Source organism: Cynara cardunculus (genome assembly GCF_001531365.2).
Source record: "Cynara cardunculus var. scolymus isolate 2C chromosome LG 2, CcrdV1, whole genome shotgun sequence".
NCBI classification, from domain to species: domain Eukaryota; kingdom Viridiplantae; phylum Streptophyta; class Magnoliopsida; order Asterales; family Asteraceae; genus Cynara; species Cynara cardunculus.
Genome location: NC_037529.1, coordinates 7680784 through 7695783, shown reverse-complemented (window position 1 = coordinate 7695783; position 15000 = coordinate 7680784). Strand labels below are relative to the sequence as shown.

General features: G+C 37.8%; 2 protein-coding genes across 2 annotated transcripts in view; both read left to right on the top strand.

Annotated features, from left to right (window-relative positions):
- The first annotated feature begins 3352 nt into the window (after positions 1-3352).
- On the top strand, positions 3353-5417 carry LOC112505686 (protein NRT1/ PTR FAMILY 8.2-like). The gene is made up of 2 exons (XM_025109598.1): positions 3353-3903; positions 4583-5417. Exons 1-2 carry the CDS (start codon positions 3353-3355, stop codon positions 5415-5417), a joined length of 1386 nt encoding a protein of 461 aa, XP_024965366.1.
- Positions 5418-8027: 2610 nt separating this feature from the next.
- Positions 8028-15000, top strand: part of LOC112506707 (alpha-glucan phosphorylase, H isozyme) — a 9933-nt gene continuing 2960 nt past the window's right edge. The window contains exons 1-10 of the mRNA XM_025110947.1: positions 8028-8099; positions 9151-9365; positions 10116-10295; positions 10776-10952; positions 11035-11120; positions 11234-11423; positions 12476-12568; positions 13393-13577; positions 13662-13779; positions 13866-13994. Coding sequence (XP_024966715.1) covers positions 9153-9365; positions 10116-10295; positions 10776-10952; positions 11035-11120; positions 11234-11423; positions 12476-12568; positions 13393-13577; positions 13662-13779; positions 13866-13994 — 1371 coding nt within the window. The 5' untranslated portion in view covers positions 8028-8099; positions 9151-9152. The remainder of the gene's footprint in view (positions 8100-9150; positions 9366-10115; positions 10296-10775; positions 10953-11034; positions 11121-11233; positions 11424-12475; positions 12569-13392; positions 13578-13661; positions 13780-13865; positions 13995-15000) is intronic.

The window sequence follows — 15000 nt, the reverse complement described above, 5'->3', positions numbered from 1 at the left end:
CTTTGGGGGGAGGGGGGTGAAATGCATGCAATTGTTTGCTGAATAGTTCTACCTGGTTTTGGCCTACTCAACCGCTTCCAGTTTGTGTTTTTTTTTTGGTTTGTATTTCAAATTTGTTGTTATTTTCAAATGCAGATGTTTTATAGTGATTTTGTAGCAAGTTTACTGTCGAATTTCGTTTGACATTTTAATTTTGTCATGCTGTTTATATTTGTGTCTAAAATTGCTCAAATTGTCGTACCTGATCTAGGGTTTGTGTTGGTGATTTTAGTGGTTTCAATCATTTTAGTGTGATCGATCAATTAGGTGTCAAGGCTAACATAAAGTGAGTAGGAGGTCCGAAGTGCAAGTCACAAATGTCGCCTCTCTCACCTTAGATCACCTGATCTAAGGTGTGGTAAGGGGGTTGCGCCCCTTTGCAAGGTCCTAGGGGCAATGCCCCTGACGATGGTAGAGGGGCGCCTCCCTAGCTGGGTTCGGGGCAGTGCCCCTGAAACCTCAACGGGTTTTATGAAGAGGTTTACTAAGGAAATTTAGGATTCAGGACGTTTTTGGTGGAATTCACAAGGTTGGGAACCTTCATGAATTAAGTGCTTTAGTGAAATATACCTAAGGGTCCGTTTACCAAACGCTTACTCGGATAAGTGAACACCAAGTCGCATTACCTTACCGGATGAATATGGCAATGATTAAAAATCTTATCCGGTAAGAGCGAGACAAGGACCAAGAGTCTTACCCAGTAAGTGAGGGTAACGACTCTTACCATGGTAAGCGCTTACCGGGTAAATTGTTGCATACGATACCGTTTTGGTGGACTAAAATCTTATCCGGTGAGTGAATAATAGTGTTAAATTTTACCGGGTAAGTATTCGGTAAACAACCCCTAAGTTTCTAAGTCTTCACTCACTCAGAGCCTCTAAGCCTTATGGTCAGAGTCGTCGACTTATAGCTTCTGATCGTGGATGTCTCTGAACACAGAACACTTACTTCTAGGCATGGTGCTTCTGACTCGGAGCTTTTGAGTCAGTTGTAACTGCTATCCAATCTTATCCGTTAACGATTATAATTGTTGTGTGGTTATGTTTTAACCGTCTAACCACCCATAACTGCCGATCTCTCGTATAAATATGTAAACATAGAATCTGAATGTATATAAGACTCAATCTTATAGCCTTTGAGATTAGAGTTTTCATTTGGATTATCCCAATATGCAATTCATGATACCCAAGGCTTATAAGGGACGAATTATTGTATTAGAATAGCAACCTTACGCGATCCAAGTGATTATCCAGTCTGTGTACTTTCAAGTTAATTGTCACATTGGCATCATTGTCTATAACCAACTTAAAAATGTAGCTAAGATGAACCCAGATCAAGTAAATTTTGTTAACCCTTATATTTATTAGGATGTGAAGATAGGAAGGACTGGAAGTTAACCTTATATTCATCTAATATCTACATAACCCTACGCTGCTACTTGTTACCATGATTATGCTAAAAGGTCAGCGAGTTTCATCGACTCCAAACGATCATTTTAACGGTATGGAGTTCCATTACAATTGGGGCTAATTACTTGGTTTGAGATGTGACTTGTCATTTTGTTATCCCAACAATATTATCCAGATGATGAAACGAGCATGTATACGTTGCTCGAAACCAAGGGAGAAGATTGTGTCTACACTAAAGATGGAACAGTGGATTACCATAACAGTCCTGCTAAGAAGTTCAAAACAGGATGTTGGAAGGCCTGCTTCTTCATAGTTGGTAATTACTACGTTATTTGATCTGTGCCTTTCATATTTTTTTATCCATTTATAGAAAGGATGCTATGCATGAAAATCTAACGCAACTGAAATTCCAAGAAAATACTAAGAAACAGTTTATATGTTCCAACGCTTGATGCAGCAACCGCAAGTTTTGAAAGGTTGGCATATTTTGGGATGAGTTCCAATCTGTTGCTGTATTTTAAGTATGAACTCAATCAGCACAGCGCTACAGCCTCAAGAAATTTATCAAATTGGACTGGGGCATGCTACATTGCCCCACTGTTTGGAGCATTTGTTGCTGATGGGTATATTGGAAAATATCGGACAATAGCAATCTCTTCGATTTTGTATGCCATTGTAAGTTCCCCTATTTTAGTTATTTCAGAAATATGTAAGTAACATTATATCTATTATACATGATGCCCAAATCAAGTCTTTTATCATACCCAAACTAGCTTAGATGAAAGCGGAAACCATATAAGAGCATCTGCAGTAGACTTGTTGAGGTTCTTGTGCAAGTTCCTACAAGAACCTCTACTGTGGTCATAGGTTCTTGTCCGGTCAAAGGTTTTCATGGGTGCGTTTGGTACACTAGACTGGACAAAACAGAACAGAGATCATTGTTCCATGTTTAGCAGGACTTTTATGTGGAACAGGACCAAAGTGTAACTTTGTTCCACCCTTACCCCACGGAACAATGTAGAACAAACCTAGATTTTACCAATATACCTCAAAATAAAACCTAATTCACTTCTAAAACATTAAATACACCTCTCTTTCTACATTTTATCCGTTCTTTAAATTTTAGTTATCGTATTTTATGCTCTTTAAATTTTCACTTTTAAGTCCTAAAAATATTATTTTTATACGGTTTCTATATTTTAGTTATTTATATAGTTATTAAACATTTAATAATAAAAAATAATATAGAAAATGTATAAAATAAAAATTGAAAACTACGTAAACTTTTTATTTTGGTATCATTTAAATCGTCTTGAGAAAAACTTTCTAATAAATATATTTTGTTATAAAAATATTTATTTTATTATAATTTAATAAATTATGTAAAATTAATCAAAATACATAAAAGATATAAACAACTCATTATGGGTAAATTGGTTAGGTCGTTCATGTCCAGTTCTGTCCTACCGAATGCTGAACAATTGTTCTTTTCTGTTTTGTCCTATCCCATGTTGTCCTATCTGAATACTAATCGCACCCTATAAGAACCCAACTCCTTAAACAAGAACCCTGGTTATTGGCTAGATAAAATTTATATAGTTATCTATAAGTAAATAAACAAATAAAATTATATAATTACTTATAAATGAGAAGTGGGAAGAATAGAAGAGGTTCTTATAAGAACCTCTACTATGGAGTTCTATTGAGGTTTTTATTTTGTGGAGTTGACACTGATGTGGCATGAAAACGTAGAAAAAAGAGGTTCTTACAAGAACCTTTACCACGGATGCTCTAAGCTTCAATTTTTGAGGTCAAACCGTGCAATGACTTCGAATTTCTCTGTTTGTACACCTTTTATACAACTCTGATTTCCATCTTTTTGCATTTTACTTCAACATTAGGGGATGACACTGTTGACATTATCAGCAGCGGTACCTGCATTAGTACCATCTTGCCTCAAAACAGATGTTTGGGATGCAACAGGTTCTCGGACCGTAGTGTGCTTCACAGCACTTTACTTGGTGGCACTGGCTAGCGGAGGAATCAAGGCTTGTGTCTCGGCTTATGGAGCAGATCAATTTGATGACAATGATACGGCTGAAAAAAAGCTCAAAAGTTCTTTTTTCAATTGGTATTATCAGATGATGAATATTGGCAGCCTTCTTGCTCATTCTTTAATAGTATGGGTACAAGATAATGTGGGTTGGGACTGGGGGTTTGGCATTCCTACTCTAGCCATGGCAATGGGAGTAGTTTCTTTCTTCTCCGGTACCTGGTTTTACAGGAACCAAAAACCGGGGGGAAGCCCTTTGACCCGTTTCTTCCAAGTGGCTGTCGCTTCCTTGAGAAAGAAAAGAATCAATGTGCCAGCAGATGCATCGCTATTGTATGAGATTGATGATGTTAATTCATGTATCAAAGGAAGCCGGAAACTTAATCACACAATGAACTTCAGGTCAGTCTCTAACCTCTAAAAATTTTGTGGGAACGACGATAAAATTTGCATTAGTAATCAACTCAAATGCACTCACTCCTGCTTTTCCAAGAAAAAAAGTACTGTTTGACTAGCGTTTGGTATGTGGGACAAGACAGTACAAAAACTTGTTGTCCCACGTTTTGGCACGACATTAAACTGGGGCAAGACAAGACTTGATGGCCGAGTGGGACAATAATGCAGTTTTTCTGTCTCATCAAAATTAGGTGGAACAAAAATCGAGTAGATGAGACAAGATTGGTAAATTAGTAAACTACCCATAGCAAATTAAAACCTAGAACCTTCCAGAATACTTTCGTGAGCCTACCTCACACTAGCCCATCTAGTCCCGTGTACCAAATGCACCCATAAGGTCGTACAATATGCCATTGAGATTGAAAACCAACATTGATATGATGACCAATCTTGTGGTACTTGTCAAGAAATCAAGGAATCATGTTAATCTTAAAGTTGAGTATTGCTCTGGTTTGATCTTTTTCTTTTTTGGAAGTATATAATATATATAGGCGAAACTCATACATGCCCCTCACTTTTGGTGAGGCTTGAACCCTTGACCTCCATGGAGGTTGGGATCTACTGGTAACCCAGGTACCGCTGTGCCATTGACCCTTTGATTGCTATGTTTTGATCTTGATTTCAGCTTCTTTGATAAGGCAACTGTGGAGACGCCATCAGATCGTGCAATGGGATCGGTAAACCCATGGAGACTCTGCACAGTTACCCAAGTCGAAGAACTGAAAACCGTCTTACGTTTGCTACCAATCTGGATCACCGGTATCATATTCAGCAGCGTACGTGGTCAAATGGACAATCTGTTCGTCTTGCAAGGCTCTTTCATGGACACTCAAGTAGGCAACTCTAGCTTCAACATCCCACCAGCATCACTAGGTACTTTTGGCACCCTTAGTGTCATATTCTGGGTTCCAGTTTACGACCAAATCATCGTCCCACTTGCCCGAAAACTCACCGGTCACCCGAACGGAATAACCCAACTCCAGCGGATCGGAGCAGGACATTTCATTTCAATATTTTCTATGTTATCTGCCGGAATCTTGGAAGTCATTAGGCTCAATATCGTCAAAAGACACAACTACTACGAAATCAAGCCCGTGCCAATCTCGATATTTTGGCAAATCCCGCAGTTCTTTATCATCGGGTGTGCAGAAGTTTTCACGCTCGTGGGTCAGATGGAGTTCTTTTACGAGCAAGTGCCTGACTCGATGAGAAGCTTGGGGTCGGCCTTGCGGCTAACGACTATCGCACTTGGGAACTATACGAGCTCATTACTGGTAAGTATAGTTATAAAGTGGACGACTGAGGATGGGGGGCCTGGGTGGATACCGGACAATCTGAACTATGGGCAACTACAGAACTTCTTCTGGCTTTTGGGTGTTTTGAGTGTCGTAAATCTTGCGGTTTTTGTGGTGGCTGCGAGGTGGCATACCAGTAAAAGATTAGTTGGTGTGATCATGTGAATCTGGAAGGAAATCTTGGTTGGATTCCATGTGTGTATAGTACTAAGAATGTAGGTTTTGTAGATCTGGTAAAGTTTATCGTAAAGGATTTCTGCATCGGTTAGACTTGGACCCTCTTTTCGGTATCTGTTGGAATCTTTACATGGTATCAGAGTCGATGTCTATCCCTCTAAAGATTTGATATTTTGGGACAATATGTGCCCCGTTTAGTCCCCTCTCTGACACTTTGGGACAATTTGTGTCTTTAGGCCTCCATAGGAAGGAGCATACTTTGACCATTTCTATCTCTTCTGGGAGTAATCTAATGGAATCGGGGACCGGCTGAACGAAAAAGTTTCGATTATGGTCTAGTTTGATTTGAAGAAAAAAAAAGTTTGGTCTTATTCTTTAAAAAGAAAAAGAAAAAGAAATTAAAAAAACTGTCTGATTTAGACCGATGATGTCATGATCTTGTATTTGTCTGAATGCCTTTAAAACTTTTTCTTTCTTGTCCTGCATTTTAAATTTCAATTCAGACCATCCATTCAGATTGTTTTTGATCAATTTTGTTATTCCAACCGAGCTTAGCAAAATAGTAATAGCTTAATTGGTTTCTAATTTTTTTTTAAATAGAGTACCGACTCAACCGATGTATCACAATTGTAGCGGACAATCAGAACCATACACGATACATCGGTAACTAGGGGTGGGTTTACGAAGTGCCCAGAAGGGTCTCATGCATCCGCTCAAGCCATTTTCATAAGTAGTTTTTTTTAGAGTATGATAGTTGGACAAGCTGAACTTGAATGATGGTTCAGGATATTAGAAAATACAAAGAATATCAACCAAAAAACAAAAAAATTCTTCGAAACCAACCAAAAAACTTAAGAAGTCCCTCGAAACGATGGAATTCGGCTAAAAATACAGCAGACTTACATATAAGACGTAGTATTGCATTTTACGCAAAAAGTTGATTCCATCTGGAAAAATGTATTTCATTTCCCAAATTAAAACAATTGATTTTTTTTTGCGTCAAACTGTGGGGTTGTTTGGTAATTGCTGAATAGTTTGATGCATAATGATTAAGTGATCAGAATGATTAAGAGGCTCTCATGATATAATGCAAAATAAAATATAACTGTTTGGTAATTGTGTACAATGAAATTAGGGTTCTTAATGGTTAAGGGAGATCCATGATACAAAATCATTCAAAGGGTTTTAGAACCATTAAGAGACAGACTTTCTTTTTATCAAACAAGATTCACCTTTTAACTATTCAAAAGTTATCTCTTAATGAAACTATTAACATGTAAACAAATAACCCCTACGTTAAATTTTCCACATAGAAGATTGAATTATTGGGGTGGGAAATGGGAATATGTGATAAGAGTCATGGCGTGCGAGCCGTGTCCCCTGCCCGGCTCTTCTCGTGAACGCAACTCACGGCGAGCTTGTGATGAGATAGCTTTATTTGCACCAACACCCCCTCATATTTTGTTAATTTGACAAATTTAACCTTTAAGTAATACCATTGCAATAGAAATCACATTTTTTTAAATCTTTTTGTGCTTAACTTTATTTGATGAGCAAAAAATGTCATTAAATTTACCTCAGGGCATAAGATTGTTTTTTGTTTTGGCTTAACCTGACAATAACACCTGAGATCTTCGGAGGGCTTCATAAAACCTCTCTTATACAACATTTCACCTATTCTTTCTCTAGCTTCAAGCTTTTGTTTAGTAGCTCATCAAGTCTTGTGTTCAAAAGCAACAAAAACGTTTAGAGGGTTTTTGAAATCACTGGTATGGCTATCGAAATCACGAGCTTTAGCATGTAGGTATCAAATCCAAGTGGTAGTTTCAGGGCCTTTAGCTATCGTTCTTGAAAAATGACCCGGTTTAGCCCAGGCTTTTTAGAACAGCTCCTTCTTGGTTCATCAGGAATTTAAATGACTGTTATCTTCAAGATTCCATGATATTAGTTGAGGTGCGCACAAGCTCGATCAAACAGCCATGGCCATAAAATACTCTTTTGCTCCCCATTGCTCATGAAAGAGAACACAATACAAAAAATACATCCCAAGATTTGATTTTTTTCGCGAGCAAGAAAATCTTGTTTTAACCATAATCCTAACTATGGTCGTGTCAAGCTAATCACAAAACAACCCTTGTTTTGAAGTAGAGAAAAAAATATTAGTGTAATAGTGTCGTTGTGAAAACCATAGGGGGTAAACTTAACTTTTTATATATACTAAGGGTGTATAATGAAAACTTACAAAACCTTGTGCGACTCAGATCTCCACAATCTTGTTATGCGCGCTTTCACTTTCCTTGCAACGAACTCCCACGTGTCTTTTTGGCACGTGTCATCGAAAATATCACAAATTTCTCAGCTCACTGAAAATATCATCATCTTCTTCACTTTCGACCACCACACAATCACACAATCAACTTCCTTTTGCTTATCTGCTCACACACACACTCTCTCTCTCTCTCTCTCTCTCTCTGTGCACGAGGACGACGCATATTCCATTGGGTACTTTTTCTGAAATCATTTTGGAGCTTTCTATGAAAATATCTGCTTCGTTTTTTTGTATTAATAGACTTGTTTGTCACTAAACCTTTTCAAAATTTTGAAGCTACATTGCAATCTCTGAGAGAGTTCTTCCTTTTCTCTCGTGTATTGGAAGATTGATTACACGGTGTAAGTAATTTCTCACGATAATTTGGAGTTACGGGCTGTTGTTTTAGTTTGTTTTTTGTTGTGATTCACTTGGTAATTCAATTTGTTGTTGCTTGAGTTTGGAATTTTTTTTATCGATGAGAATGTGTTCACATCTTTGGCTAACGATCTTGCTTGTTATATGGTTCTCCTTCTCCATGCGGCCCATGAAATTCTTAACAGTTTTGTTTTGGGTGTGCCCCAAAAATTGCTAGCATTCATATTTTTGGTGAAATTACGAGTTATCATTTTCATTGAACATCGAGTTTTCAGTTACTGAAAGGTATTTTAGGCTTTTTAACGCCAAACATGCAACTTTAGTGTGATAGATTGTATGGTTTTTGATGGTAAACATCTCCGACTTCGGGGGTGTTTGACATGCCCTAGAATCCTTCTTGAATGGTGGACAAAAATCGATTATGATTCAGATTTGCTGATTACTAAGTGTCAAAATAGTTAGACCATAAGAAAACTTATAATGAGATGAATGTAAAATTGCCTAAATTTCTCTGACTTCAAATCTGATTTTGATTTTTCAATTCAGAATAATCACTCTGAAAATGCACACCCAAACACTCCTCTCATGTATGTGTATAAAAAGTTATTGAAAAATGGTCAGGTTTGACTGAATGACTGTTTCTCTTTCTATCTAGCTATTTGTTCTTTAATACTATTTACAATCATATTGGATCATTCATTAGCTTTGTGATTATTGTTATTAATACTCGTATGCCTTAGCTAGTTTGGTCTTAATTTTGAGAATCAGTGCCACCATTGTCTTTGGTTATTTTCTTATTATCTTAGCAATTTTTTATATAACCTCCGAAGCGAGCTAAGTTAGTACTGCATAGATTAGCTGGTGCCCTTTTTTGAACTGTTATGGACAATGAATTTGCATGATTGTATTATTTTGTCATTGTACATATAACTTCATTTCAGTATCGTCTGTTGGGCCTCGTTGCTTGTTCATTTTTATCTCCCTCCCCAATACCTATTGTAGTATATAAAGTAGAATAGCCTCTGGAAATTTCAGGGATGGAGACTACCACAAAAGCCAATGGTGCTGCCAAATCAAAGGTCCCTGATAAGATTCCTGTTGCTGCTCGCCCACTAGCAGAAGATCCAACAGATATTGCATCCAACATCAAGTATCATGCTCAATACAGTCCACATTTTTCGCCTGTCAAATTTGAGCCCGAGCAAGCATATTATGCAGCAGCAGAGAGTGTTCGTGACCGACTGATTCAAGTAAAACTACTCAGACTTGAAGTTTGTTATTATATCATAACTCGTGCACATATATTCATCATGTACATAACATCTTTTTTCTTTCATATTTTGCTTGTACATTAAGTTGGGAAGCACAGCATTTACCTTTTACTAATCTATAAAGGTATATAATATGTTACTGATGGTAGGGATGTTGATTCAACTGTAAGATATAAGTTAGCATGTTAGGATTGATAAACCCCCGGGTCATCAGATTTTTCACCAGTTAAACTCTCGTCATGACACGATTAATAATCTTTACCAACTTACCGATCTCTGGTTTGAAATTTCCAGAACATGTGTGTATTCTTAATTAGACTCATCCTGCCACTTTTAAAGACTTCAATTTAGTAAGTTAATTCTAAGAGAATGTTTGTTCATCTTCTTAGTAATACTATTACATATATGATATGCATATATGCATCTATGAGTCCTAGAGGAAACTTATGTGACAAAGTCCTGTAGTCTTTACAAAAGATAGGTGGTGTGTTTCTATTTAGATGAAGGGGAACATGGCAAGCAGATTGTTTTTATTTGATCTGGATTGCCAGATAAAGATATTTAGTGTACATGCACCTTCCGAATCATGGACTACCACCACAAGTATAGAGAAAACATTTGATGATTTGTTGAAGGTTGATAACAAGGATGCATTGCATGTTTGTTGTTCATCTTTTTGTTGGAGCTGAAACTAACCCTGCTTCGTTTTTCTGTTTACTGCTTATGTAGCAATGGAATGAGACCTATCTTCATTATCACAAAGTTGACCCAAAGCAAACATACTATCTATCTATGGAGTTTCTCCAAGGAAGAGCATTGACTAATGCCATTGGGAATCTGGATATTCAAGATGCATATGCCAGTGCTTTGAACAAGCTGGGTCATGAACTTGAAGAAATCACTGAGCAGGTAATCCCTTAAAATCATTTTAACACGAATAATCGGTTTTTACATGTTCTGCATTCAAGCCATTCCAGAATATGTAAAATTAAGATCTACAATCGTGTTCCATGATAATTGTTGATGCATCAGAACTTTGTAATACCAAAACCTTTACTTTTGTCCAGCCATCACATGACTTATGAATTCAGTGAAATATTTAAGAAGGTTTTGAATTGATTAATGTTGATTTTTGTTCTGTCCTTGGGCGGTGAGGTTTCAAAAATATATCCCTATTTGTCATTTGTTGATGATACTGCATCAACCTTCTGCTTTTGAGTGGCCAGCAGATTCTCTGTGGCATTTAAGTCTCATACCCTTCAAAGATGAAATATATTTCATCACGTGGGAATCGATTAAAATTTGACCATCTCTATATTCTTAAGAATGCCGCTTTAATCGTTCACCTGACTCATTTTTTTGTAATTGCATTTACTGTAACATTTGTAGGAGAAAGATATGGCACTTGGGAATGGTGGTTTGGGGAGGCTTGCATCTTGCTTTTTGGACTCGATGGCAACATTAAATTTGCCAGCATGGGGTTATGGTCTAAGGTACAGGTATGGACTTTTCAAGCAGAGCATCTCTAAAGCAGGGCAAGAAGAGATGGCAGAAGATTGGCTTGAGGTCTGTGGACGGCACCTGACTGATTCTTCTGTTTAGCATTTATTAATGGTTGTTTGTTGCTAACTTTTCTGTAATATTGCAGAAATTTAGTCCCTGGGAGGTTGTCAGGCATGACGTGGTGTTTCCTGTCAGATTCTTTGGTCATGTCGAGGTCCTCCCGACAGGATCGTAAGCACAACTTCTAATTTGAATTAGCTAAATTTGTTTGATTTGTTTGCTTCGTCATCAATTCCATATCATTTTTGGTTGAAAACATTACGTGCCTTCTGCTTATCTTGCAGCCGAAAATGGGTCGATGGAGAGGTTTTACAAGCCCTAGCATATGATGTGCCAATTCCGGGATACAAAACTAAGAATACTAATAGTCTTCGCCTTTGGGAGGCCAAAGCTAGTGCTGAGGACTTCAACCTGTTTCAGTTTAATGATGGACAATACGGGTCTGCTGCTGAGCTACATTCTAGAGCTCAACAGGTTAGTTGTTCCTTAAGTTACCAAGAAGATGGGAAAATAATAGAACACCAATTCTGTTAAAATGATATTCTTCTAAATTTGAAGGAGGGTCAATATCTTTATAGCATGGGGGATACTCAAATCAGTGTTCAAAAAGGCGCGCCATGGCGCGATATGGCGCAAGACGCGTTTCCACTGTTACGAAATGGCCCATAGCTTTTTTGTAAGGCGTGGCTCACGCCATGGCCACGTTTTCTATAAGATGTGACTTCTTTTGAAAAAAAATTATTTTTTGTTTTTTTACACTTTTAACTTTAGATTTTACACTTTTATAGATTTATATAATCACATCACTCACAGTTCCACGAAGTCATAAACGTTATGGATTCACGATTAAAACGAAGTTGTAAAATTAACTTTCTAAGTTCTATTTTAAATATTTAATCAAAAACTATTTTTATAATAATAATCTATATCGTTTTTCTTCTTCTAATATGAATGTACATTTTTTAATATCATTATCTGATTAAATAATATATAGAAAACATATATGTATATATATAATTCAATATCATTCAAAAAAGTTTTGATAAGGGATGTATGGATTCTCGAGAAGAGAGGAGCCATGGTAATCTAGCTCTCCAACGGGCTAGGACACGAGTAGAGGCTATCAATGCGATTTCAATCCTCTTTTCGAGATTCATCGATATTGAATCAATCGAACGCACTTCGAATCAAAATTAGAATTCCTATTTTGATCATATCATTCTGATGAGTTATAGTATATTAGTTATCACGAATAATGATAATCGAGAGAATTTTGAATTAGAGCTCTAGATTTTTGTTAAATTTGTATCCATTTTTCATGATATTATGCATGGTCTCTTCGTATGTGTTGTCCGGAAAGAGGAGATACGACTTTGCACTGTAGTTAGCTCAGCACCATACAAATTTGCCGCCTTATGTCACGCCTTGAAAAACGGTGCATCCTCGCCCGTGTAAGGCTTGAGGCTTGAACTTGCCGCCACGTCACGCCTTTTTGAACCTTGACTCAAATTAGATTATTAATGCAGATTTGCGCTGTTCTCTATCCTGGTGATGCTACAGAAGAAGGGAAACTTCTTCGACTGAAGCAACAGTTTTTCCTATGCAGTGCATCGCTACAGGTTTTTTTTGCCAATCTTCTCATCTTGCATTTGTTACAGCATTAAAAGCATGATCATCTTGTTACCGATCTCTTTCAGATATATTACACTTGTTGCCTTTAGAGAGATGCCTTTATTGTTCCCTTTTGGTTTATGTCAACCTTTAGCTGTTGCAAACATGAGCTGGAGAGGTAAAGAGTGGGGGTAGGGTTATTGAGCCGGCTATTAATTAGTTCATCAGAATTCTAAGTTAGACTATGGGTGTGTGATTTTTCTTACCTTGGCTATATTTTCTTGTACCTACTCTTGTGTGTATGTTTTAGCTTACTTCTAACTCGATTTTCTTGTTTCAAATTCTTTTTCAAACCTTCTTTTGAGCAAACTTTCTCACAAGCTGGGGGTTTTCATGGAAACAGCCGCTCTACTCCTTGGGATGGAGGTCAGGTCTGCATACATCCCATCCCCCACACCCCACCTCGAGTTGGATATACCGGGCTCGTTTGGTTTGGTTTAACATTTAGCTATTGCAATCATAACCATGTGAAATCCCCCTTGCATTGTTGCATTCAGTTTGATCGCACACCTGTTATTTTGTTTTCATTCAACCGTCTGCAGATTTATCACCATGTAATTTAGCAAATAGAAATTGCAATCTAATGTGATTGATGAAAGTGTCTGGATTAAATGTAGCTCTAGGAGGGGACATCCATGTGTATATTATGCTAATTTAGCCCACAGTAGACACTTCTTGGCAGAATACATAAAATCAATCTACAAGAACAATCCATACCTCATACCTACTGAAAAATAATAAAGTTTTAATCTTTACGTTGGGATCACTTCAGGACATTATTTCCAGATTCAAGGAAAGAAAAGAGGGAACTGATGTGCGCCCGTGGTCAGAGTTTCCAAGCAAGGTTGCAGTGCAACTAAACGACACACATCCTACACTTGCAATACCAGAACTAATGAGATTGCTGATGGATGAAGAAGGACTAGGATGGGATGAAGCTTGGGATGTGACTTCAAGGTGCTGTGATGTTTATTAATTCCATAAATTCCTTCAAAAATATTACTATTTGGTCCTAATAATCTGGAGTTTACCTTCAACCAGGACAATTGCTTACACAAATCACACTGTCCTTCCTGAGGCACTAGAAAAGTGGTCACAGATCGTGATGGCAAAGCTTCTTCCTCGGCACATGGAAATCATACAAGAAATTGACAAGCGAGTATGTATTTTGAACATATTATTCTTGAATATATTAAAAAACATGCTTCATTGGTGATTAACTATAGAATTTGTACCCCTCTGCAGTTTATTGCGATGATAGAATCAACACGTCCTGAGCTAAAGAGTAAGATTTCTGATATGCGCATTCTGGATCACAACCCAAATAAGCCGGTTGTTCGCATGGCAAACTTGTGTGTGGTCTCGGGGCATACGGTAAGATGTTTACATAGTAAGAATGTAGGTGCAACAACCTAATTATTATAATCATTTGTTTTCTTCTCGAGGGAACTGGCCCACACCTATCTTTTTGCGCAATAGAAGGTTGAATAGACATTTTTAAATGCAATTCTGGTTTCAGTAGGTAATTGTGTCAAGAAAACCTCCAAATGGAACGGATTATTTAATATTGGCTCATACACGTGCATATTCCTAAGCTTTCTCCTAAGTCTGTCTAGTAGGTAATTAGGCTCCATCCATTTTTTTTCTCAATTTTGTGGCTCATCTTCATTTTTCATGGAAATGGAACCTCAAAATGAGAAAGATACTAGATGGACTAAAACAATGATCCCTTGATTTTATCTCGTTCTAGGAAATATGAACTGTCTTGTTAAAGTCAGGTAATGTTATACAATGATAGAATAATGACTAGTTCAAATTAGAATCTAAGGGGCTGTTTGTTTGGCTCTTAATGGTTACATTAAGAGCCAACCTATTAATCGGTAAGAGGTTAGGTCTGTTTGGCAAAAAAAAACAACCCTCTTAATGGTTACAATAACCTCTTAACCATATTGCATCTACTACCTCACTCAACCATTCAGATCGTTCTTTTTCCAATTTTACCCTTCCCACCCCTTCTTCCCATCTCGTCTCTTCACGCAGGTCGCCATCGCCGGTCGCCATCGCCATCGCCGGTCACCTCCACAGCTTCGCCGGTTGTCGCCGGTCACCTCGCCATCGAGTTGCAAACCCTATCGATCGAAAAAGGGGAGGAAAAAGGATCGAATAGCAAAAACCCTAACATCTCTGTTTTCGCCCCTGCTGTTTCTCCATCTCGATTGAGCCCTAACGGTGAAGGTAACACATCGCCGGTCTTCACAGCCCCTCCCCCACCCTCTCGTCGCCGGTCTTCACAGAGGGAACTTTGAGAGGAGATCGATTGAGGGAACGATGGAGATCGTGGAAGCAGACCAAGCAACGATTTAGGGATCGATTCTGACCA